The sequence below is a fragment of the Fukomys damarensis genome, unplaced genomic scaffold (genome assembly GCF_012274545.1).
Source record: "Fukomys damarensis isolate Sample0158 unplaced genomic scaffold, DMR_v1.0_HiC HiC_scaffold_24, whole genome shotgun sequence".
Lineage (NCBI taxonomy): Eukaryota > Metazoa > Chordata > Mammalia > Rodentia > Bathyergidae > Fukomys > Fukomys damarensis.
The window spans coordinates 22,856,574-22,884,021 of record NW_022900936.1 but is presented as its reverse complement, the minus strand read 5'-3'; the positions used below and the strand labels follow the sequence as shown (position 1 = coordinate 22,884,021).

At 33.3% G+C, this 27,448-nt stretch overlaps 1 protein-coding gene across 1 annotated transcript in view; it reads right to left on the bottom strand.

Annotated features, from left to right (window-relative positions):
• The window catches only part of Tmprss15 (transmembrane serine protease 15), a 116,796-nt gene extending 89,566 nt beyond the window's left edge, over positions 1 to 27,230 (bottom strand). The window contains exons 1-9 of the mRNA XM_010645650.1: positions 27,086 to 27,230; positions 23,598 to 23,728; positions 23,242 to 23,309; positions 14,009 to 14,160; positions 13,692 to 13,704; positions 12,476 to 12,499; positions 5,305 to 5,333; positions 4,068 to 4,076; positions 2,178 to 2,309 (exon numbers count right to left, since the gene is read on the bottom strand). Coding sequence (XP_010643952.1) covers positions 2,178 to 2,309; positions 4,068 to 4,076; positions 5,305 to 5,333; positions 12,476 to 12,499; positions 13,692 to 13,704; positions 14,009 to 14,160; positions 23,242 to 23,309; positions 23,598 to 23,728; positions 27,086 to 27,230 — 703 coding nt within the window. The remainder of the gene's footprint in view (positions 1 to 2,177; positions 2,310 to 4,067; positions 4,077 to 5,304; positions 5,334 to 12,475; positions 12,500 to 13,691; positions 13,705 to 14,008; positions 14,161 to 23,241; positions 23,310 to 23,597; positions 23,729 to 27,085) is intronic.
• Positions 27,231 to 27,448: the final 218 nt, after the last annotated feature.

Here is a 27,448-nt window from a genome sequence, read left to right as displayed (position 1 = left end):
ACTCTATTAATAACACAAACTGGAATGAGAGCTCACAGCTGGAGCAAAGTAAATAAATAAGAGCAGAGGTCAACTGCCTATAGAGAAAATGCGTATTAAATTAATTTTGTGAATTTTTTTCTTAAATTGACTCAAGGACTTTGGGATGGAAATTATGCTACCAAAATTTTAAGGCAGTTCTAGAGGAAAGTCCATGAGGCTTCTGGGCTCATAATTGTCAATGATTAAAACTATAAAACAACTTGAACTCTTGAATTTTTGCTGGTTAAAAGAAAATTAAATTATTCATTTTTCCACTGCCTTACCTTACAAATGATTTAAACTCATTTACCAAAAATAAATACAATGATAATTTTAAAATGCAAAGAAGAGAATAAAGAAAATGGAAATACAGACTGCAGGTAGCAAAGACACAAAGGAAAATGGATGCTAAGTGAGTAAACAAAGACCACAGAGATGCTGATGAACAATAACGCAGTCTGAGTTTGTCCTTAAAGGAAACTTAGGTAATTAGTTCTGTTCTAATACTGAGGCTCTGTATGAGTTTACAGTGGTTCAGAAAAATAGCTCATTGCTTTAAAACTTCAAATTGTCACTTTCAGATAATACTTTTATGACTAGTTTTGATATGCATTGCTATTAACGTACCATAAAATTATGAACCTTATGAGGTTAGAGACCAAATTATAAATGTGATATGTTTTCTAATTATTTAATTTATTTAATGCATCCAGTTTGCTATTTCCTGCACTTAAAGCTAGTCTTAACTTTAAATAAATCAAGTAATAGTCATACCATTATACAGACTTAATGCTATGCATCTATCTCTGATATTCATTATGTTATTTTTGAAGCAGAAATTTACATTTCCTTTGTTGCCTCACGATGGCACACTTGTATCATATTTTCCCTTGAAAGATTTGGAAAGTGCCTGAAAATCATAGCAAAGAAAGAGCGCTTTCTTTCTTTTTGATTAACTTAGTCATAAAAAATAGATTAGAAATATTATGTAGACTACCCTTTCTGTGGATATGTTCTGAGTTCATGTCAATGTATGTAGTTAATCTCTGTGGGTTTGGATTTGATACAAGAACATCAGAGTGGGGATTGCTGAGTGGAAATCTCTTCAGCAGTGCTGTCTTTTCTTGAGTTGCTAATGGTAAAGACACCAGCCGCCCATTTATAAACTATGTTCCAAGTCATAGGTAATTTTTAAAACTTTCGTTCTCATTGTAATCTTCAATTTCAATTAATGTTATGCAAAATGAGAAAAGTGATGAATGATAGAATGATCAGCAACAGTAGCTGCAGCCCTTAACTACTTGTACTCAAAATCAATTTAAAAACTATTACAAACCTTACCAAGACAGCGTTTAATTCATGTTTTCTGCCTAATTTTTCAAAAACAAATTATAAAGTTTTCCAAATGGCTCTTCACATTGCTTGCTCATGTATATATACACTTGTGTGGTAATCTACTTAGATAAGTTACATATGAAAATTAATTATTCACGTAGGCACCAATTTTTGATAAACTTTCCTAATGGAACCTGATTATAAAATGAAAATAAGAAGAAAGAAAACATTTAATCTATAAGAGTCATAGTTTATGTTATTTAAATTTCAAAGAATAGCATTCCCAAAAGTGCCAAAATATATAAATAAAACAGATTCATTTTTATCATTGGGACAGTAATAGTTGTTTGCATTATTCACTAACTACAAAAAGAAAATCAAAGCAAAAATAAAAACTGAGTGATATTCACTGATGTAAGTATGATTAAAATAGCAAAAATATTGATATGGTGGTGAAAACACCTGACAAAAGCATTGGTAATGAGTGATAATGTGCAAGTGAGGATTCAAGTCCAGACGAGTTTAGAGTAATTCATTACAGAGGATAAACAAAAATTAACGACAGACTTTACTGTTTAAAGCATCCTCCACATAAACATCAAATGGAATTTAGCAAAATTAATATGTTTAATATCATGTAACAAAGTTTAGGAAAATCTTAATACAATTATTTTTAGACCTCTGTATTAAATGATACTCACGGCTATTATAATAGCTCATTGTTTCAGGTGTGTGTGTGTGTGTGTGTGTGTGTGTGTGTGTGTAGAGGGAGCTAGAAGAAGAAGAAGAAGAGGGATCAGAGACCAGGTGGGTGACCTTACCACAAATTTTATTGTCTTCATCAGACCCATCTGGACAGTTTATTTCTCCATCACAAAATAAATCAGTTGATACACACTTCAGAGCATCAGCACAAAGCTTTGAACCAGGTTGGCACATTATTGAAGCATTTCCTTAAAAACAAAATTTAAATTATAAGCTTCTTGCACAGTGGACTTAGTTTCCAGTTGAGATAGGCACAAGGTTTTAACATTTTTAATTTTAAAAAATTATTTAAGGCCTTATTCACAAGTATGTACTTCAATTTCTAGTAGAATTATTTATTTCCTTTGATGAATCAATTATTTTTAAAATGTAAGATTTAAGTTAAAAATTATTCAGAGATTTTAAATATGAATGTTTCCTCAGAAACATTCAGAAAATTAATACTGTGTTTCAGACCATTTAATCCCTTAGCCCCCAAATCCTGGGGTTACAGGTATGTGCCACTACGCCTTGCTTTGACTCTGCAATTCTTAAGAGATAGAATACAAAGATATTCCTGCTAGGTTCTCAGCCACACACAGCTGAGATCCATCAATTTAGGAATCTCAGTGTTTCTGATCCTTCACCGGCCCAGATGCACAAGAAACACAATGTATTTCTAGAATTGGAAAATTTAAGGACAATGCTAAAAATAATATTTGTATGCCCATAGGATAGGACATATGTTTTTATTTTTCCAAGATATGTTGGAATTTGAATATTTCTGTAGCTGGAATAACAATGACAGTTTAGAGCTTTTGAAATCTTTAACTCAATGACATTTGTTTTCATTATTGTTCTTAATCTTAAAGCCAGCACTGTACTGCCATCTGCTGGGTTTTTAAAGTATCAAAATATAAAATTCTGAAATGTCTTTTGCACCATAAAGTTGTCTGGGGAACCAAAAATATTTGTATCAAGGAATATACTAAGATAATAATTGATTAAGAATATGCATAGGTATCGTTGCTGAATATATATGCAACTAAATCAGACTTCTGTAGTTGTTTGTAATTAAAATGGATATAAACCACTGGAAATTCATGGATCATCTAGCATCTCAAAGGTCAGAATACTCCCATATAAAGTATAATTATAAAAGTGTGATTTAATAAACCCAAACACACATTACAATTGTTGATATTTAAAAGCTATTTATCAAGAGTATTTTATCACTGAGTTCCAGTCCAGAAAATGTACAAAAAGCATAATGTCTGACAGTATTTCATAAATGCTCTCTAATGAAATGAAGAAAAGCACTCTATTTGAAACTATCTTATTTTTACAGTAGTTAATAGAAAGCTATGTTGAATACTTGTGAGGCAAGACTTAAAAAAGAAGGAAAAACAAGTTTCCTCAACCTAAGAAATCCCTGCTTAGATTTTCTCCTCCCTGAGGCTGTTATTTGTTCTATTACAAATAAAATTACTAACTTTGTCCCTGTAATTAAGATTTCACAACTGAGTTGGGAATTTAGCTCAGTGGTTATACCACCTGCCTCGCAAGTGCAAGGACTTAAATTCAAGCCCCAGTACCCGCCCCCCCGCCAAAAAAAGATTTCACAACCTCCTTCTGGTAAGATTCTATTTTTATTAGAAGGAGATCACCAAGAATTGCTGTTACAAAACTGTTTCAGGTGGTTGATTGCCTTTGTTCTGCATCTGTCCACAAGTTCTGTGTCATTAAGTAGACCAACCCTGGACTGCAGCTTGTATAAAATTAGAGCCCTTCCTTTGTGCTGGACTCAGTCTTTGGACACATGTCTGCTGAGCTGGGGTACACTTAAATACATCCTCCTGTTCCACTCATTGGTCTCTGTTTAATCCTGCAACACTTAAAAGATTAGATTTGGGGACACAGCTGGTAAGAGATAAGATTATGGTTGTCCTGATAACTGGGAACTTCACTTGGTGATGCTTTACATCTCTGTTGTCTACTGAACACTAGATTGAACTTTGAAGCTCATTAACAAGGGAGACTTTTTGGTATCCTTTAATCTCCCTAATGATAATTATTTATATACTCCATAAGTGTTTGCTGTCTACTTATTTTTGGCATGGAATTGTAAGGAATAGAAATAAAATAATCAATAAGGTAATGTCTCTATTCTCATAGATATTAGAGTTTAGTGAGGAAGCAATTCATTCACTATTAAAAAAAAGAGAAAATATAAAAATCTTCTTTGTAAGCACCAAGAATTAGACATTCTCTCTGAGGGAGAGGTCCAAAATATCTTCACAGAAGTGGTCAAAAATAACCAAATTTGAAGGATGGCCAAAAGCACACCAGGAAGATATGTACATTGAATGTATGTGAGGATGTCTTAGTCACATTCCTTGCTGCTGGGATAAAATACTCAACACCCATAACTGAAAGACAGAGAAGTTTATTTTGGCTTACTTGTTCAGAAATTTCAGTCTTTGCATGGTTGGTGGCGTGGTAGCAGGGCCTGATCAAGGGAAGTTCCTACCATCATTGAAACCAGGAAGTGGAGAGTGAAGGGAAGAGCTGAGGAGGAAGATGAACCCTTCCAGGTCATTTCCCTAGTGACCCACCTCTTCAAATCAGTCCTCACAGAAAATCAGTGATAATACCCCATAATCTAATCACCTCTCAGTGCCTGAGTCCTTGGGAGGACATCTAAATATAAATCATAACAGAAGGTGTGATAGGAGCAAATCAATACATAGATATTGAAAAGTATAATCTTTATAGTTAGCAGAGTGGTTCTGGAAGCCACGGTAAAAAGAAAATGTGGTATCAAGATTTGAGGAGCACCAAAAAACAAAACAAAACAAAACAAAACAAAACAAAACAAAAAAACAAATCGAGAGAAAAAGACAGTAGCACCCAAGCATACCCTTGCATGGAGAAAAGCATTTCTAATACTTAGCAGAGATATATGCAAGGATTCCAAAAGTTTTCATGTATCTATGTGATATTACCTGCTCAAGTTTCATAAAGGCAAATCTGAGTTCATGTGGAAAATGATGTGAAAAGAGAAGACCAACTGTGAAGCTATTTCCATTGTTCAGGTAGATATGAGGCGGGTTGGAATTCTCTCATCAGCAGAGGAGATGGGGCATGAAACCAACTGCCATTTTACAGAAGTAACGAACTTCCGTGACCAAATGTGCTCCTGACCAAGCTCAATCGAGGTAGAAACAGATGTACTAAGGTGTGAGAAGTTGAATTACTAATGATCATTAGTCACAATTGTGATTTTAAAGAAGAGACAATAAGATTAGAAAATGAGTCTAGTGTGAAGTAGTTTGAGTAAAAGATGGAACCATTAGGTACACTTGCTTGGATATTACCGTCTTTTTCTCTCCAGTTGTTTTATAAACACTCTTTGTCTGATTTATTTCATGAAGGAAGAAGTTTCTCATTTACACATTAAAATGGAACATAAATATACTTAATTCCTTATAATACAATCTTCCTGGTTTCAAAATCACTTATCCCATCATTCTTGTTAATATCTGAAACAGTTCTGGAAGTCTTGTTTCTTCGGTGTCTTTAGTTACCCTATCTAGGCTGACTCTACATCATGAATTAATTCAAACACTGATCTTTTATGAATATTTTGATTTGGGGAACAGCCAGAAGTCTTATGATGCCAAATATGGATGGAAACTGTAATGTTTTTATGCACTTGTCTTTCCCTTGATTGCATTTTAGACAGCATTCACCATATTTTAAAATTAATTTTATTGGTACATGTAAGGTATACAATATAATGCCATTCATCATTGCAAATTTGCACCTTTACATAATCCATCTGGGTTCTTATTTTTCCCCATACCCCTACCCTCCCTTAAACTCCTTCATCCCTCTATCCCTCCCTATCTACAAAGACTTTGTTTCCATTTTTCTTTTTCTCATATTAATTCCATTCCATTCTTTCTTTCCCTTCTACTTCCCCTTTGCACCTTTTCTTCTTATTTCACATTATCTATTATAGCTTTTAGTCCTTATTTACACTTTCAGTTTCTCACACTAGAGAAACTATTCAGTATTTATAAGTATGTGTGCTGTTTATTTCACTTAAGAGTATAGCCTCAATGTGCATTCATTTAGCTATAAATGTCTCTAGTTTCTCATTCTTTATGGCTGAGTAGCACTCCAATTTATTAAAAAAAGCAAATTTTCTTTATCCAGTCTCACATTGATGGGCAATTGGGCTGCTTCCAAATTTTAACTGTCACAAATTTTGCTGGTATGAACATGGGTACACATATATCACTGTACACCATATTTTTTTAATCACACCTAGTAAAGACACTTATGAAAAAGGACTTTCAGAACTACTTCACAAAATGCATAAACAATGGGAGAAGTGTGCACAGGGAGTATTTTGAGGGGGATTAAAACAAACCTGTTTTTTTACTACAATGATTATTTTTTTACTACAATGATTATTTTTTACTACAATGTTCATTTTAATTCAAATTCTCATCATATAGTTTGATCAAATCTTTTGGTTTAAATATGTATGTATATATATTAATATATTATATATATTATATATATGTAATGATTACAATTTCTAACAAACTATTGAGTAATATACTGAGACAGAGATTTGTCACAAATCATTTTTTCAAATTACCTAACACTGTTAACATGAGAATTCTTTGATCTGTGCACTACTCTGTCTGCATTTCAGTTTTTCATTTTCCTCTACCATTTTTCACTAAGAAGTTAATAACAAACCATACTCCTTAAAAATTTAGAAGGTGTTAATCAACTCTAGTTAAAGAAATGCAAATGCAGACAATGAAAATAGGTTTGGTTTATTAGAAGCTGATCAAATTATCTACATAGTATTTAATGTTAATTTGAGTGGGAAAAAGTTTTTCAATTGCCCATAACTACAAGATTATTTTATCTACATGGTATTCTTTATGGATACCGATTTTTTAGCTATTATGAAAACATACGTGTAAGTTAGTATTAATTGGCGATTTTAAATAGAAACTTTTAAATATACATTAATATTTTTAGTAGGAAGGAGTCAGCATGTAATAAAATGTCCTAATTAAGAGTGATTCAATGTCCAATCAATTACTATTGATAAGGGATGAAGAAGAACCTCTATTTGGACTTTGTGTAGGCCTTGTGGTGAGCAGTAAGGAGGCATAAAGACTGCAATCCTTATTTTATATTTCAAATCACAAGCAATTTTATACACAAGGTAACAAAATAAAGCCATAGTTTTAAAATCTTAGTTTGGAAATAATACTTTGGAAATCTTAGATTTTTATTTTCTTTTTCATTTAAATGGGATAATAGTGACTTTGGTTATCAAAGCTCTCTGAGACAAATTAAGCCCAATATCCACTTGGTCGTGGTGTAGAATCTGAATCCAAGAATGTCTGCTTTAGAGATCTATTTTATTTCATTAGAGTATACTGAAGCAAAATACCACTTTCCAGAAATTTTCATTTACTTTGATAGAAGAAAGATTATGGTTTCTTTCAGTAAGATTATGGCTTTTCAATCCAAATGAAATTACAGTGAATGGATACTTTAATAGTTCTGGTATCAGGTGAGTAGAACTGTTTTAAATTAGAGGGGAGTGTTTAGCACTATATAAATGCTGCTTTCTCAAAGGCAGAGAAAGACAAATATTTTAAGTTTCATTTGTTATTGGATAAAGTTTCTGTACCCTAGCACAGGAGTAATTAAATTGAGGGACATTATTCTTCCTTCACATCTTTGGCTCAATTTCATGTTCCTCCCCAAATCAGCAAATTACTCTTTTCCTGCAGTCCCCAAACTCTTCCACATAGTGGAATTGTAGCAGAATTGTGTTTTGCATGAGGCTGAAAAAGCCCATGATAGAAAAGTTTTGTTTTTCTGTAATCATTGCTTGTACAGTCAGGGACAAGGACTAGAACAAGCTTTAGTCTAGGAAATTTTCAAGCACATTAGCAACTGCCCCAATAGCCCCTCCAGACACTCTTTAGCAACCAAGCAATCAGTCTGTGTAATGCAACCTTAGTGCCTGTCTCTGTCCTCCGGTGTTCCAAATGGGTTAGTAAAACTTTACAGTAATTGGCAACACAGGCAGTTGAACATTAGAATATACTCCTCATGGACTTTGTACTGGTTAACATACAGAAATTCTCTTTTGCAGAATTTATAATAGTACTAATGCCAGGTATATGATGCATGCATTTGTTGATTTTTCTCAAACTCTATCTTCTAGGCATATAAAAATGAGAATAAACTTAACATTCCTGAAAGGCATATTCATAATAAATTACTGCTCAGAAACAGCAGTTTTCAAGTTTAATTGCCTTGTTCCCCTCTATAAATCTATAGTATCTTGCCATACGAGAGGAATAAATGAGAACTGCGATTCAGGATTCCTGTAGCGCATGGGGTAAAATGGGAATATAGTATTTTGCCACCTACTTACCTTAAGATAATTCTTTGGGAATTTATTAAGGCAATTTAATACAACTTCCAATATGAGGAAATATTTTAAAACGAAGGATTTTTTGTTAAATAACAGACCAGATTTATATGAATATTAGTAAGTATAATACTGTTATTTTAAACTTTTTGAAGAATCTTTTTAAAAAATATTTGACCATACCAGGGATTTAGCTCAGTGGTTCTGCCACCTGCCTTGCAAGCACAAGGGCCTGAGTTCGATCCACGGTACCCTCCCCCCCAAAATCTGATCATTGCAATTGTTATCATTATTATTATTGTCTGAGTCAGAAGTGGAAGAAGAGAAGGGATCTAATATTGTTTGTGTCCCTCACTGACCAGAATAGAGTCGTGTATTGGTTTGCTCTCCTACCACATGGACACAGTACCAGTGACCAACAGTTTAAAGGAGGAGGGACTTATTTGGCTCAAGGTTTCGGAGGATTCAGTCCATAGTTGGCTGACTTCAAAATAGAGACATCATAGCAGAAGAGTTGGAATAGAGCGAGACTTCTCACTTTTTGGTGGCTGGGAAGCGGAGCAGGAGAACAATTCCACAGAGGAAGAGACAAGGACTAGCTATAGTCCCCAAGGTCACACATGCCTGACTCACTCAGACACACTCAGAAGTGTGCTTTACTAATTCCTCTGAGGGTTCCCATGCCAATCAGATCGAAAACTAAGCTCCCGCTCCACTGTGTCAAGTAGTATGTGTATTATTTCTCTTTTCTCAGTCAGCCTTCAAAGCACCTTTGTCTTTATTGTGCAGCTAATATAATCAAAATTCGAAGAGACTAGATAGTTTGTGAAACACTGACCAAGTAATAGGTAGAATTCAATAATGGGCGGATTCACTCATGTATTTTCAATGATTGATAATTTAATATTTATTTTGATCTTTATTTTGATGAATATCAGCTGTTCAACAAAATGGGAAAGGCAAGGATATGTGTGTACCGATGCTGTTGTCTCAATGTGGGAAAGGTGGGCAGAATGCTTTCTTGGCTCTCTGTGCCCTTATTCATCATCTCTTTCTTTATCCAGAGGATACTGGACATATGATGCAAACAATTCTCTACAGCTTTGACCGGTTTGTTTTCAGCATAGCAAGTGTGAAAGATTTCACTCCAAGGCTTTGTTGGTTTATTTAGCACTGATTCTTTTTCCTCTAACTCATTCCATATATTTCTCTTATGACATTTTCTACAGCTAACACTACCTCAATAACTGTGAGTTTGATGAATGACTCAATGAATTCATTTTAAAAGACAACTAGACAACAGGGAATTATTTAGATATATATTGTTTTTCAAAGTTTTAGGGAAATAATTTCTTAAAATTATTTAAATTTAAATTTAATAATACATTTAAATTTACTTTTCAGTTTGATTTTAAAGAAATTAGTCATTATAGGTCTTAATTTTTTTAAATGTGTTAAAATATAGTTTTAGAAGCTGTACATATATTTTTGACATTGGAGACAGGAATATAGGCTCAATGACAGCTTTTCATCATATTGTGCTGCTAATGGATATATATAATCGCAAATGTAGAGAGTATTAACTTCAGTATAGATCTTCATGAGTTATAGGATCACAATGGCTTATTTCTTAAAGCATTTGATTAATGATTCATGTATTTCTTTGCATTTCAAGCATTCCACCAAATTTTAATTGTGTAAATATGTGACATATTCTTTGTCCATTCATCTGTTATTTGGCATCTAGGCTGATTATATAGTTTGGCTATTATGAATTGTGCTGCTGTAAACATGGGTGTCCACATATCTTTATAGCATGATGCCTTTAACTCATTAGTGAAAAATCCAGTTTTCATGGTAATTGTACTGTACACATCCACACAAGCAATGTACAAGAGTTTTCCCCCCACATCCTCACCAGAGTTTTTGGTAAAGGTCATTCTTAGCAGTGTAAGATGAAATCTCAGAGCTGTTTTAATGTGTTTCTCTAAGGGCTAAAGATGATGACAACTTTTTTATAACTTATTGGCCACTTGTGCTTATTTTAAGGAGTGTTTATTTATTGCATTAACATGTTCACATTGGATCATTTTATTTTGGGAGCTAATGCTTTTGAGTTCGTTATTTACTCTGTATAATGGTCCTCTATCAGAGAATAACTGTCAAATATATATTTTTTTCCAGTTCTGAAGGTTGTGTCGTCATTCTGTTGATTGTTCCCCTTATAATGCAGATGCTTCTGATTTCATGTAATTTCACTTATTCATTCTTGGTGTAATTTCTTGTGCTACTAGAGTTCTGTTCAGAAATTCTTGTCTGTGCGTATGTCTTCAAGTGTTTTCCCTATTTTATTTTCCAGCAGTTTCATTATTTCTATTTTATATTTAGATCTTTGAATCATTTTGGTTTGGTTTTATAAGGTGAGAGATAGGAGTCTAATTGGATTCTTCTGTCTATGAATAATCAATTTTTTAGAACTATTTGTTATTCTAAAGTACATTTTTGGAAGAGGTATTTGATCTTTTAGATCTTCTGTTTTGCCCCTTTCATATTATTACTATTCACTATACAACTGTGATACATTTGCTAAATTTTCAGCATCTGTACATTCTGCTCCTCCTACAGTTTACTTAAGTCAATATTTTTGTTTTATTTGTATTAATTCCAGAGAAGTTTCTATTCTTTCTGTGCTTCTATAAAAAGGTTTATATTTAAGTCAATTAATGTAGCATTACATGCCCGATCTTGGCCTCATAGAACAGGTAGTCTTGCTCCGAACACATGGAAGACCTGACTCACAAACTACTCCTCTCTGTAGTTGGTTCTTCTGAGAGATAAGCACTGTTTCATTATAAAGGACTTTTCACAGAAGTGATAAAAACTACCTCTTTTCTTCAGTATTTAACATGTCTGGTAGTTTTAAAAATAGGAGTGTCTCCAAACTATAAAGAAAATCAAGTCATGTCTCATGCAAACATTAATTTAGTGAATTTGACTTCATTAAAAATGTATTGATGATGTATAAATTAAACAGAATATTCTCATATATGACCAAGTTGTTCATTTCAGCATAGTTTAATTTTTGCATTATTTTTACAACATCATTGACAATTTTGTAAATGGTATATGACAGATTATTGATGAAGATGATATAACAAAGTAAGATTTATATAAATTTCCTCAAATAGTTATTTTAATTTATAATATGTTAAAGTATTCTAAATAAAATTCTATGTATATATATATCATATATATGGTATATATATGATATATATATGAAATTCTTAACTAATTGAAGATGTAGTAAATTTGAAATATCACATGATATAAACAAAAATCAAACATAAATATTAAAATTAAGGTTGGGGCCATGCTGCTAAATATGTTTTACTGCAGTTCATCAAATTAAATATATTATCTAACTTCAATTTGTTGAGAATATTCTTGAGCCTGTATTATAATAAAGTGTAAGGAATTTGTAATATTGATTCTAAGTTAACTCAAAGGATATAGTTTTCTTGAAGAAATGTGTGAGGTTTGAAACCAATAAACTCTTTTCTCCGAAATAGTTCAACTGCAGGGAGTCATATAAATAATAGCATTCCTGTCAATTTAATTGCCTTCAGAAATCAAAGCATAGTAAAATAAAGATAAAATGAAAAAGCTTTATAGAGGAACAATGACTACTGAAAAAAAGTCAATCAACACTTTCGATAAAATCATTATAAGTGATCTGTACTATAATGTTTAAGAGTACAGACACATGGATCAAACCACTTGGATCAGATTGCCTGGATCTAAATATAGATAGCATGGGATTTTAGATAATTCACCAAAGTTATTAGTGCTTTGATTTTCTACTTCATAAAATATTGGTAATGAAGGTATCACATAACAGGACTGATATGTGAGTAACTATCTTGATAGATAAACCACGTTTCAATTAATAATGACTGATAGTAGTTTGAAACATATTTGAATCTGACAAAGATCCAAAAAGAAGCCTTCTACTCCAGTGGCTCTGGAGAGGGAAGGAAAGCATCAGAGGAGGATGTAGTAAGAATACTAGTGACCTTCACTAAACAGGAGCTACCATAGGTAGCAGGAGGCTTAATAGAAAAGAAAACTGTGCTTGATGAAAGAACACTATAAAGAAAAGCAACCAGAGTTCTTAATTTTGTATATACTATTACAAAATTAAAAAAACAGACATCTGCATGTTTTCATGTTTTTGATTTAAAAGCAAACCTATATTGACTTACCTTACTCTAAACCAAAACTATTTGAATTAACATTAGGATATTCTGGGTTTGTTTCCATTCCATTTGGAATCCCTGTCTTAACATCAATATATATATAAATACTATTCTGGATATATTGATGTTATTCTGGATATGAGCTTCCTTTGGTTAGACAGTGTCTCACTACCTAGTTCAGGAAAGCCTTGAATGCACTATATAGTCCAAGATGGCCTCAAACTAACCGCGATCCTCCTGACTCAGCCTCTTGCCTCAGCTTCCAAGCCTCCTGCTAGGAAAACAAGTTTACACCCAGTGAGATTTTTTTTTTTTAATCCTCAAATGTTTAAATTCTAAATCATACTTGACTTCGAGGCTTTTAGACAGTGGATTATGGATCTAGATGAGACTGAAAAACTTCTATTGTTCTCAGCCAAGTAAAACATAAACGTAAATGTTAGCTGGAATGTGATTTGAATGGAAGATAACTAGAGTGGAAAATTTAAAGCAACCTAAACATTGACAGAGATATTGTCCTGTTGTTATTTTTGTTACCAAGACTCTTCTCCTATTTTTACTCTAAAAATAATTTATAATTTGGGGGCCTTTTTCCCCTTTTTTAGGAAGCAGGAATAAAACCTAGGGCCTTGTGCTCGCTGGGCAGGTGCTGCACTGATGAGGTACATCCCCAGCTGAAAAACTATTTATTATTTTGAAAACAAATTTTAATTTTTATAAATATAAAACTGTGATTGATCAAACTCTTTAACTCTTCATTTCCATTTTCTTAGCTGTTCACTGAGAACTTGACTACTATATCTTTGTAATCTAATAAGGTCTATGACTCGATCAGAAAGTCATGAGTGCACTTTCTGATGGAGGCTTCTTGAAAAGTCAGGTTCACTTGACCACGGCAAAGAATGTGACAAGACTCATAAACATTTGAGCATGCTGATATTTGCAGAACCTTTTTGATACTTGATATTTTACAAACTTTTTCTCACTGATATATTTTCTTCAAATATGGTTTCTCCATATTTCAATTTTTCTCATGTAAATGTGTTACCTCAGGCAATAAGAAATGCTCCTGAGGTCCAGGGTGATCCTACTGCTTCTCTGGTAAATTGCTAGAATCTTAATTTCATAGCTTAATGATTCAAAGAAATCAAATAATGTTCAGAGATACCTGTGATATCAACGCTGTTCAAATCAATATGGAAAGTCATCAGTTGGCTGGATTTATTTGCTTCAATGCCTTGAATCAGTTCTTCTTTCACATTTTCATCTGACACCCACTGAGCAAAGAAAAGGTCAAATAGGACTATAATACTGCCATTTCTGCAAAGCAAAAGATAATATGAGAGGAAAAAGTCAGCCTTCTTTAAGTGATTTGTGCTCAATTCATGGAAAATATCTTTGAAACGCTACAGCTCTCAGCTTGTTAATCTTCATTACACTAGTATAAGGTAGTGTAACCCCTGCACTGTAATATTCATTGGTCATTTTTGCAATTTAAAGACCTATAAAAATGAATAAAGTAGGGTATATCAAATATTATCTTTAATTTATGGGAAAAAAGATTTAAAACACTAAATGTTCATTCAAGAACACAAAGCACAATCATTCCAAAATTGGATTCTGCTATTTCTGAGTTCCACTGTAGAACACTGACCCACGGAGACACGTGTCAAATTAAACAAAATCTTATATGACAGACATTATTATGGTATTTATTCTGATTTAATTGCTTGAATGAATTAAAGGTGAGTATATGTGATTTCTCTGGTTGATTTTTAAGTAGAAAGAAATCCAAGGTAGTTTAACTTGCTCGAATTACATTTTTCAATACAGCTTAAGAAGGGTTGATATTGAGTATACAGCAGCTCTCTATATTATTTTTCCTTATCTGCTTATCATAAAATCCCGAAGTGTGCCATAATTTCAAGAGGGATGGAAAGAAAACAAACATATGTGAAATAACTAGACACTCAGGATTTTCCATCTTGTGGTCGAGATTTGGGATTGTCATTCCTACAACGATCCCCTACTATATCTTTATTCTCTCACATGGACAATCGTTTTACCTTTTATTCTAATCCCTACTATTTAATATAAAAATTTCTTACCAGTTAAAGACATATAAATAAAAAGTGCTTTTTTGAGCAGTAAGGATATTCAAGTGATTTTTGGCTTTGGTGTCTACATTTCTACTGCCTATTTTTATGAGGCAACCTCTCTCTAATTCTAATCTTCATCTGTATGACTAAGTAAGGTGGACATAGTCTGGGTATACTTGATTCCCTAATAGATACACCAAGGAGAAACTCATCCTAATAATATATTTGCTGGTTTCAAAGTTCAGGGGTTATGCTCTTATTCCCTTGTGATATCTCTAAGGTACAGTCACATGTTGGTTTATGAATACTTCTGTGTGCAACAATTCGCTTGGCAAATGCAAGCATTCAGCAAAATTTTGCTTCTGTTTGCAGACTCCACGTGGGGTGATGAGGACAACCATGGCCGTCTTCCCCACAGAAACACAAATGCAGCCATCTTCCCCCAAATCGTAAAACATTAAATTTGCAAACTGAGGAACCACTGTAATAAGCTTCTTAATGGAAGGACTTTGTCAACTTTAGTAACTATTCAAAGTTCCTGAACTTATACATACCTGAAATCGCCTGTTTTCCTTAGTTAAAAAAAAGGATTTTACACAGAGATATTTTTTGTTTAACTCCTTTTCTATGCCTGCTAATTTTCCAGGATGACTCATTTCTAATTTTATTGAAAAATGGTTCTCTGTTTCTTGAGGAAATCTGCCATCTTTCTCTATTTATCATGTCCACTATGATCTTATTCATAGGCAGATGATCAGACCCTGGCCAGTTAAATGTGAGAAGATTGATGGAAAACTTCTGGGAAACTTCTTAACATCTACCAAAAGAAAGGCTACTGAGGAGTACTACTTTCTTTTTCTTTTTAAAACGTACTTCTGTGTAGTTATAAAAGCCAGAATTGCTGCATCCAATGTATGAGCTGAGCTGTGGGTGACAGCTAACGATGATAGAATGGAAGAAAGGAAGCATCTGCATCTCTTCCTGACCGTGACTTTGTCATTGTAGCAGTAAATTAACCTCCACTAAAGCCTCCAGGTTCCTTGACATATTAGAAAGTAAATATCTATCTTTAAGGCGATTGTTCTTATATATTCTGTTAACTATAACTTTAAAATCTCAACTGTCAGTCATTTCTCAGGCTTCCTTCCACATTCATTGAAACAGAAGCTCCAGAAAAGAGAGATGACTATATGGTTGTACTTCATGTAGGCCGATATTTGAATTTTAGTGATAGGGACACTGAGGATCAAAGTAACAGAAGTAATTTTGCCCAGCTTATTAGTGTCATAAATATAAAGATGATTCATATGCCCCTGTTTCCCAAAAGTATTTTTATATAATTTCCACCTTCTCACCCACAACGTCACTTCTATGAACTCTATTGTAAACCTTTCATTAGTAAGAAAAACAATGTAGAATATTCCCTTAAAAACAAGTCCAGGTTCTTAGTAACTTGCAATTTTAAAAGAATTTTATATCCACATAGAAAACAGCTAGCTGGACTTTATTATTTTGGTAGGGAGGTGAAGGAAAGATATTCTATTCCCTGCATAAACCCAAGACATCTTCTCCTCCTCCTTTCTCACTTCCTCCTCCTGTTTCTCCTCTTTCTTGTTTAAACATTGTCTCTTACATCAATTCCATCTCTAAAAATGTTAGTGCTTAAATATGAACCAAAAAAGCTAGAATTAAATATGATTGGAATAAAATAAGACTACATTTTACCTATCATCTCTTCTGTCTTCAATCCAAAGGCTGCAGTTTATCTTTGACTCCACACTAAAGAATTTTAATTCTAATTAAATCTCTGTTTTCTCTTTATGTACTTTGTATCTGCTCAATTTGACTGAACATTTTTTAAATTTTATTTGAGTCAGTGAGTAAGGAATAGTATCTGGAGCACATAAAGTAAAAATACAGAATTTTCCTTCACTGAGTTGAAATAAATGAGACTAGTTCATCCTCAGGCATAAAACATCTCTGTTTGAAAAAATATGTTCTCTTAGTTTTGAATTATACATTGCATTTAATAATGTATATTTTTGCAAGCATAGTAATTACATATTCTCTATCCACATACAATTTATTCTTTAAATTTTATTTTCATAGTCATTGCAAATTTGAAGAGAAGAGAAATGTATAGTAGAAATCAAGAAAACTGTAATGAACATTTGCGTTCACAGAATAAGAAGGCTAAAGGTGCTGCTTTTAGTGCATTAACAATGATTTCTACCACTGTTGTGATATTGATTTTATTAAAGAAAAGGAGAATTAATTCTTTAGGGGAAATGGCCCCTTCATTTCCTAGTACTTGTCCTAGTAGAATAGCTGAGTCCTTTTTTAAGGCAGATAAATCCTATCTGTGTACAGAGAACTGGAGAGTAATAGATCAAAATGGTTCTTATCTCATATTTTCCTTAATGGCATCGATAACCTTTAGGTTTTCTGAATAAACAAAAGTCTTTTCTTTCCTAACTTTGTGACTAATTTGTGCTCAAAGGGCAAACTAAAGTACACATTGCTGAAAAAGGTAACCAGTACTTTATTAAAAGAAATAACTGCTAAATGCTCTCTGAATCAAAGCATTTCCATAAAGCAGAATAACAGGAAGTATCCCCAAAGCAGAGTAAACTACTTGTTTGTCTTGCAGAGTGGCTACACACACATACACACTCACACACACACACACACACTCACAATACACATTAGCAGGTTCCAAGGATTGATATGAAGTATTCGTAAAAGTAAGAGAAAAAACATCGATGACTAAGTTCAGTATTTATTCTAGGGCCTTCATGAGCATCCCTTCTTTTATTTAGATTCTATTTTGAGACAGTTTTTTTTTCCTAAATCACTAAATTACCCTGGTTGGTCTCAAACTTGTGATCTTCCTGCCTCAGTTTCCCAAATTTTGGGGATTACAAGCCTGCACCACCATACCAAGTTTATATATTATATGTGTTACAATTGGCATGGATACTATTATATTGTTACTTATGTGAGAATTCAGCTATTTTTATTCCCCGATTTTATAAATTTTATTTTATAATGAAAATAATGAAGTACTTATAAATATGTCATATTTCCCTATGAGTAGATTATGTCTATTTACATGTGATTATTTAAGGTGATTTTAAATGTTTCCTTGTTATTCTTTTCAGCTTCTGATATTTTTCTATCTTTTTCTTGTTCTCCCAAAGTACCAACTTGTAATTTATCATACAGACATTTTCATGAGATTCCCCTACATTGCATTTTTCAAAAACTCACTGCTAATTTAAAAGGAGTTCAGCTACCAACAGGGAAAATTTCTATACACTGATGAATTATATTATTTGAGAATCATTCTAAAATATTAATCAAGGCTTGGGCACTATACTGGCCTCCCAGGTAGCTATAAAGTGGAAGAAAGGAGCAATTCCTCATCTCCAATAATTTACATTTTCAAATATAGTGTTTCTACCCTTTAGGCAAATAAAAGATTACTTACAAAATGTCAAAGAAAACACTGGGGTTTTGATAGCCCACCAGGCCTATATACTGACAGAAGAATAAGTCTGAGATATCCTAAATTTAATTAAAGGGCCACAGAGTGGAGGATGAAGATAAGGGAAGTTAATCACTTAGTAGCTACAGGCTGAAACTAAGAAAATATTGCTCCACACTACTAAATGTGTGCTAGATTCTTGGCTTATTACCACAGTGGCCAGCAGATTCCCCCACCATGTGGCCTCCAATTTACGAATAAAACTACACTGCTAACTCCAACCTGACCAGTAGTAATAAACACTTCTCACAGCCTCCCTCTGATCCCCACACATTCCTAGCGACATGCTATCCTTTCCCTCCTTTTTATACCCAATGTAAGTTCACAATGCAATAAAAGTAATTTATGATTTCCCTCAAATTTTCATTATAAACTCTTTTTTTGAGGGGGTGCTGGGATTGAACTCGGGCCCTTGTGTTTGCAAGGCAGGTGGCAGAACCACTGTGCCAAATCCCTGGCCCCCTTTTTTTAAACTCTTTTTTTTAATTGTTAAATTTTCATTATAAAAGAGTGCTCAGTTCTGAGGTCCCATGTTCATATTTACACATTATTTCTACTCCTGATGCTGGTATATGAAGAATTTATCAAGGACCTGGTCCTTTTCTGGCCAGAATTTGAACACAAGAACTCTTTTATTTCAGAGAACCTTCAGTCTTTAAGAGTTTTGGTTTAACAATGTAAAAATATACTAAGTGAATTTTCCCATTCTGATTAAAAAAGTGAAGTCATCCAATATCTTGTATACATATGAGCAATGAAGACCCCATTAGCAAAGTTATCAGAAAAACTCTACAACAGCAAAGGTTATCTTGCTTGATATGGATTTTACTGGACAGAGGTCAGTTAAAGAGTAGAAGGTATCGGGAATTTCTCTTCCTAATAGATGTTAAAACCTTCGCTCATTCCAAAGTAGACAAATGGCTGAAAATGATCTCCAATGATGAATGTCATTATATTGTATACTAAAATGTACCAATAAAATTAATTTTAAAAATGAACAAAAAGAGAGACGGAAAAAGTAAAAGAAAGTATTGCATGCATGTGTTTTATGGTTATCACGGCTTCAAATGTCCCCATTTTTAGTTTTAATATTAGGTCAGTGAAAGAAACTGTTAGTGATGATGTGCTCTGCAAACAAGTAAACGTGTGTAAGCTTAGTCAGGAATTAAGGTAGCAGATTGCGAAGCATCAGATGCGAAGATTATTATGTTGGAATACGCAGAAGGATGAAAAATATACTGCAGATGGATAAATGGAGAAGAGGGAAATAGGAGAGAAGGGAAAAGAGGCGATGAGAAGAGAGGAAGAAAGAAGGGGAGAGGAGGAAAAGGGAGGGGAGGACAGAAAAGGATTAAACTGATGTTGTCATTGTGCCTTCGGTTGAGACTGCTGGCGTGATTACAACAAGAAATGGTGAGATTCTGATGTTCTGTCTGCCTACTACGTGATCTTCAATTGACCGTCCATTATTATTTTCCTAAGGCAGATCCCTTTACCTCTGATTTGATCATCACCCTACCAGTGTTTGGTCACTAAGATCTGAGGATTCTTTAACTAAAGTCAAAATTAATGCAATGATCAAATGCTAAAATACCTCTGTTCCTAGAAGTTGTGATTCAGTGATACCTGATTTAAGAAATTAGCCTTTCTACCAAGTTAGGCTCAGTCTATTTCTGTGAAAACGTATCATTCTCACATAATTCTCATTTGGTGCTAGATACTTGGTAGGCCCCTAGGCTTGTGTTCAACAGTCACATGAAGGCCAAATGTCTTTTTAGTAGACTTCCTCGTCAAAGCACATCCTCGCCATGCTATGTTCATTGATGCGTTCTTCAGTTTGCTTTTATGGGGAAACAGCTTCCTTTTCCTTTTTTATTTATGTAGTCTCCGCCTATGCTTCTTAGACTATTTCTTGTATTTTTAAGCAGGACTTTCCATGACCACTATTATAAAATGAAGTGCTCCTTAATCAATTAACACACCTTCACTTTCTGATTAGTGCTTTGGAATTATTAAATTAAAGCTATTCTAACAGAATGATAAAGCCATGAAAATTGTACATCTATTTTTATATCAGTAGGATAAAGGTTAAATAAAACATGAATAGCTAATATAATAGTCACTTTATTAGTAACAGATATGTCTTAGTCACTCTCCCCATCTCAGAGACATAACACACAACACTTTCAACTTAAAGGAGAGGTTTCTTTTGGCTCATGCATTTTTAGATGATTTATATCATAGTTGGTTGGCTCTGAGGCAGAAAGGGAATGGGCAAGTGCCTAGGCAGAAGAGATCCATCGGCCCATGTGAATAATTAGGAAGCAGCAACAGAGAGGGGAAGACCTGGGGAGTGAGATACGCATTTCCAGGTAATGACCCTAGGGACTCGTCTCTTTTTGCAAGGCCTGGTCTCTTACCAATACATTTAGCTATAGCACCTTCATAATTCAATCACCCATCAAAAGTCCCACCCACGAGCATATGATGGTCTGGTGGGTCATTTATATGTAAATCATAACAGATTTTAATATTTTAATGAGTTTTTAGGACATTATAGGCCAAATACTCCAAATCAAGCATTAGATTGGGAAAATACAGGTTCAGAAATACATTCCCTGCTCTGAGTGAGCTTGTAGTGTACAGGGAGATGGGAAGATAGATAATAACATTGCCACTTAGATAATTCCAGCCTAAGGGGGACACTTACATGATTGTAATGGGTGTTAACAGTGGATAGCAAAACCTAACATAGAGTAGAGTGGCAGTTAAACATCTCTGGAGAGGTGACAGGGACTGAATTTCAGTGGAGTGTAAGGATAGGCATAATATATAGGAAAGAGAGCAATGGGAGGTCAGTCAACGAAAACAGATTAAAGTAGGATATTTTAAAGTGTGCCTAGGTAGATGAGGTGATGTGGCTAGTATGGAAACTTGTAGAGAGAAAGGGGGGAGAAAGAGAAGGCCTAGTGAGTACTGAGATAGAACACTCTTCCATGCATAATGGTGGTCATAGTAACGTTCTTCAGATACTGAAAGATGGAGATAAGGAAATGATGATACATTATTATCCATAAATGTAAGAAAATAGTCAGACAATTTCTGAATATGTGACTCTCCCGGCTCCACTTTTCATTGCCTTGTTCTGTGTCCTGAGTAAATTTTTACAGTATATGAAAATTAGCTGTAGGGAAAAATGATGATCATTTTAGACAGCAGGATATTATTATTAGCTATTGGAAAAGTTTCCAGGTTTCTCTACCTCACAAATTCTCTTTTCATTAATTTATTTTTAAGCCTTTCTCCTTTCTCTTTTCCAGGTAATCATAGTTAGTCTCCCATATCTTCTACTGTGGTTGTTTTAAAATTGCACACCATTTTAACTTAATGCCATAGATCCTAACTAGAATTACAACTTTCTTAGTTAATATTCCTACCGATTTGTGTCTCTATTCAAATCCCATGATAGCCATGGTTCAGCAGACTCTTGATTCAGCAAGATGTCAGAATAGGAAAGCCTGGACTCTCCTTCCAAGGACAGGGCAGTTCTACAGTGACACAGGGCTCCATTCATTGGTGAGAACCAAAAAATTAGCTTTTAAGAGAGATTTCTTTCTAGAGCTCATAGATATAATAAATGTACACTCTATATAGAATACACACATATGTACTTGTATATATATCATACGCACAGACATACACTTACTCTAGATTCAAGCACCATCATGAAATTATATGTTATTCTCTTAATCTAAGAGTCATTCATTCATTGAACACTTTATTTGCTCTAAGTAGAGTCTTATGGCTTCTGGTTGCAATGGTGAATAAGTTCCCTCTCTCTTGTGATCTACAATGTAAATAAAGTTAGGTGACATCATAGTTTATTAATAATGAACAAGCCTCTTCCAAGTGTTCCTAGCAAATGAAACACTGAGTCTTCATGTGATTTTTCACATCCACCACCATCTCTCCATTCACCTGAATTTGGGCAACACCCTAAGGCCAATTCTCTTTTTATTTTTCTGAAAGAAGCAAAAAATGGCAGAGACTCAGGAAATCTCAACAGTTCCATGCTAGAAGGCATGCCTGTCAGATTCCATGGTCTGATCTTCACTAACCTTTTCCTACTCAAACTTTGCTAAAGGTTCCTAACATAGAAACCATATCTATGTATTTGATTAACACAGAGCTGAGAGTCATGTGTACTAAGTCCTGAGATGATGGCCAGACATTTCTATTAATCTAATCAGAGATATGATGAGTGCACCTGGAGTGGGGTGCACATCTTTTAATTCTGAAACCCAGATGTATCTTCTTTCTGCCTGTTCTCTTGTGATACTGGCACCACTTTTCTGTTCATGCTACCTTTTTGTTTCTGTTGGCATGGACCTGTCCTGAGCACATATTCTTGTTATTTTGGTAAGTGTGGCTTTTTTTTAAACCATTGGGTATACATTTGTAATTCTTTGCTCTGCACACAAGAACCTAAACTCTGTCTCTCACAAGCAATGCACAGTGTCATGAGAAGAGAGAAACATGTCAACATAAGATCAATTGTGAGAAGTTATCTGCTACTAAAATCAAAGTTTATGCTCTGGTACTTTTCTCAATCATCACAAAAACTTAAAAAATTTAAGTCTTTTTCTACACATTATGACACTATTATACATATGTATTACATATTTTTACATATCTTTATGAAAAATCACTAATTTGTAACTGTACTGTCATTAACAATTTTGTGCGTGTACTTACTCAAATTGTAAAACCTTGGAGGTTTTATATTCATTCTTCAAATTACTTGATTGAAAGATCTCATTTATCTAAAAAAGGATTAAAAAGTATATTAAACTTGAAAAAGTATATTAAGTTGAAGATTTTAACTTTTGTACAAAAATTTTACAAAATACAGATAATCTTTATGCTCTGCTTAAAATTGGGGAAATTTTCTTCATGATAATAAGGGATTCATTTAAGAACATTGAGCATATTACGTTTACTTACTAATATTTTTTATAATGAGAAAAATTTGATCTCTATATGTCTTGGCTGGAAGTTAGTGCAATTATGTTATAAAGTTTTAAACCATTTGAAGAGACACAGTTCCCTACCATTTGCTGAATGTTAAAAGCAAGAACTTTGAAATCCACTGAGAGTTTGTCTTGTAAATTAAGATTATATGTAGCTCCAGATATTATTTTCAATGTCCCTCTGGTTTCATGACTTGTTCCAACTGCTGCATCTAGATAAATTAATAAGATATAAACACTGGATTATAAGTAGGAGACATTATAAATATTCTGGCTTAAGATATAGAAGTATAAGTCTCACATGTGTAAATACCTAATAGTTTCTCTGGTGTGAAAAAACTATAGTTGTAAATAAGATCCTAATGGTATAATTGACAATATGTGACAGGAAGAAAAGGGCTAAATGTGCAGGGGAAGTGGGAAGGGTAGAGGAAAGGAAATAAGGGAAAAGAAAAAATCTGAGAAAATGAAAAAATGGAAATAAAGTTTTTGTAACTAGGGAAGGGAGGAGAGGGTAAAGGGAGGGCAGGGGTAAGGGGGAAAATGAGAACCAAGACTGTCATGTAAAGGTACAAGATCCTGATGATGAATGTAACTGTACTGTATACCCAAAATGTACCAATAAACTCAGTGAGAAATAAAAAGACATAGAAGTAAAGTTCTTGCTTGACACATTGGCTTTATTGCTCTTGATTTTTCTCTGAAACTTTTCTGTTTCAAAATCAGGTGCTTTTTTTCTTTTTGCCAATTATTTTAAAAGATTAAAAATCGTTCATTATTTCTTTTTCTTTGAAGTCTGTCATGCCTTATAAACTTTTGAGAATTTTTTAAAATTGAGATTCCCGTTGGAAGTCACAGGGACTAATCAACTTCCACCAATTAATGGGAAGGGGTTTAAGAAAATAGGGTTAAGATAGAGAGAATTAAAAGTTCTATAGTTGCTTTTCTGTATTTCTTGAACCCCCAGCATTCAGATACACTACTGATTTTCTACATGTGGGTTGCTGTGCAGATTTCGGTATGTGTGTTACTCTGAATCATATCTTTGAAGCTACTTCTTGCATTTTCTTAATTATAAAATTGGCATGTATAATCTTGGAACATTTGATCCTATCTTTATTGAAGTTATTAAGGATAGTGTAGAAAGTATATTATCTCATAGCCAAATGTAAGGAAGTGGTAAACAAACTGCATAATCCTGTTATTAGAATATTTTTCTTTTACAGATATTTATATGTAAAATACAGAGCTTGAGCTGAAAAACCTAATGATAATATCATTAATAAATATAATAACAGTGACACATAATTCTAAGAATGGCAAGATGTTACTTTTCTTTTCTATAATAAGGAAATTATAATGACTAAAACTTTTCCAAAGTAGTAAAGTTCTTAAGTGACAGAGCTGAAATTTAGACATATAAGTTCCAAATTCTGCTAGGCACTAAAATTTTCAGTCCAGAAAAACAATAGATATAATATCAAACAATAAACTTGGACTTAGGCTAAATAGCTATAATTGATATAACTGATTGTTATTTTCTCTTTCTTTTTCTTTCTTTCTCTCTCCTTCTTACTTCCTTCCTTTCCTCCTTTCTTTCTTCCTTCCTTTCTTTATTTTTCTTTCTTTCTTGAGAGGCAGGCAGAGGAATGACTGAGCCAAATCCCCAGCCCTACTTTACTTTTTAAACAGTCAAAACTTTTACATTTTCCTGTTTAAATGAGGATAACAAGGAAAGACTGAAGAACTGTCACAAAGTAGAGATGACAAGGGAACATGAAGACTAAATCCTATGTAAGAAACTTCATCAAATCCTAAACATTAGAACATCAGTGGAAAAATCTAGTAGAATCTGAATAATGAGCATGGTAGAGTTAATAATATTTTATCAATGTTAGTTTCTTGTGACAATTAATCTGGATATAGAACATATTAATATGAGAAAAGCTGGGTGAAAGTGATGTAATAGTTTACATTTTTTTCTTTATTGGTACACTTTAGGTGTGCAATACACTTATATTTATCTTTGGAATCTACCTTGGTTCTTATTTTTTCCCCATGCCCCTGCCCTCCCTTCACCCCCTCCAACCTCTCCTATTTACAAAGACTTTGTTTCCATTTTTTCCTTTTCTCTTACTTTTTCTTTCACAAGTTTTAAAGTTTAAAATAATTTCCAATAAAGTATAAAAGCACGTATTTCAAAATCGCTGCTGTCTATCTTATACCTTCTGGTGTACTACCAATATAGCACAAATGTCTTTTTACAATTAGGTGTTCACAATTAAGTGGTATTAACATTTATAAAATTTTTTTTCTTCTTTATTTATAAAAAACTATTGCATTTTGATTATCAGAGATTCTGATGTACTCCTTGATGGCTATGTGTGGTTACTTACACCATTTAAATAAAACCAAAGCGGCCACTTTTTCAAAAGTCTGTGTGAGAGTTCATATAACCATAAAAATTCACAAATACCCCTTTTCTGTAAAATACATGGCTGTAGCTTTACTGTTTAAATAAACCAGGAATCATACTGAAATTATTATATACAACCACAAACCATTTTACTACATTCTAATTCAAAAATTTATGTATCAGAAAAAAATAGACAACTCAAAATCCCACAATTTTCTTAGTAAACTAAGAGCACACACAGGTGAAAGGTTCTACCTTTGAGTTTTCAGAGTTTATTTGCCTGTATACAATCCATCATTAAAAATATGAACATTTTCTCAGAAAGAATAAACATTTAATACTCATGTTATCTCTATGCATCTAATTTACTTATCTCATAAAAAGTGATAGATAAAAGAACTACTTCCATTCTTGGATTATGTACTTTGGAACCTTACTTCTGTTACCCACTCATGATGTGAACTTAAGCAAATAGTAGTGAAATTCTTTGCCTCACATTCCTTATAACTATGAAATAATAATTACAGTTAATTTATGAGTTTTCTGTATTTAAAATGATACTCTTAAATATCTTTGAAAAGCTGATGATTCAGACTAATGTATTTCTGAATAATATTTAAAAAAACTTTTTTCTGTCACAAGTTGCTACTCAGAGAGATTGATATACTTATAAATCTACATTCACATTCAAATTTATTTATACTGTTGCAATTAATTTTTTTTTGCTTAATAAGAGAATTAGGATATTATACTATAGAAATAAATAGCAATTTTCAGTTAACTTTCCATATTTATTGATCTGTGTAATGAACAGTAATTTAATATTGATAATTTCAAGTCTATCAGAATGAACCCTCATCTACTGCATTAGATGCTGAATTAAGAAATGCCATTATTCACAAAAAAGAAGAAAAACAAGAAGGAAGAAGAAAAGGGGAAAAAATGAATTAGTCTCACTTGAATTCAATTGAGTTTCAAATTGCACAGCAACCAATTTTCCTAATAATCTGTTAAATAAAGATAAGCATCTGAATGAAGCAAAAATATGTTGTCATGAAACCCAACAAAGAATAAAATATACTGACCACATAACTGAGTTGAAAGTGCATTCTTACATCTAAAAACAACCTCATTATACAAGTCTGTGACGTACCTTTTCCGGCTTCCCCGATTACTAGCCAGGACAATGCAATTAACCCAGCAGAAAACACCATCAATATGGCAAAGAGAGCAGCAAACGTGACTTCATGGTAGCTAAGAAAATGGTTCCTTGAAGATACACTTCTTTTTGATCCCATTTTTGTGTTAGAAAGCTTGCTAATTTAAGAATTATGAGAAAATATAGATATTTATATTCTCTGCATCAGCAAAATTTGATACTCCAGCACCAACAAAGAATACAATCTCTCGAATTTTTAAGGATTTATAAAGCAATAACAGAAGTTACACTAACAGTAGTTAGTGTAAATGTGTTCTGTATGTCTCTTCCTTTGATATCATGTTCCTGCACATTAGG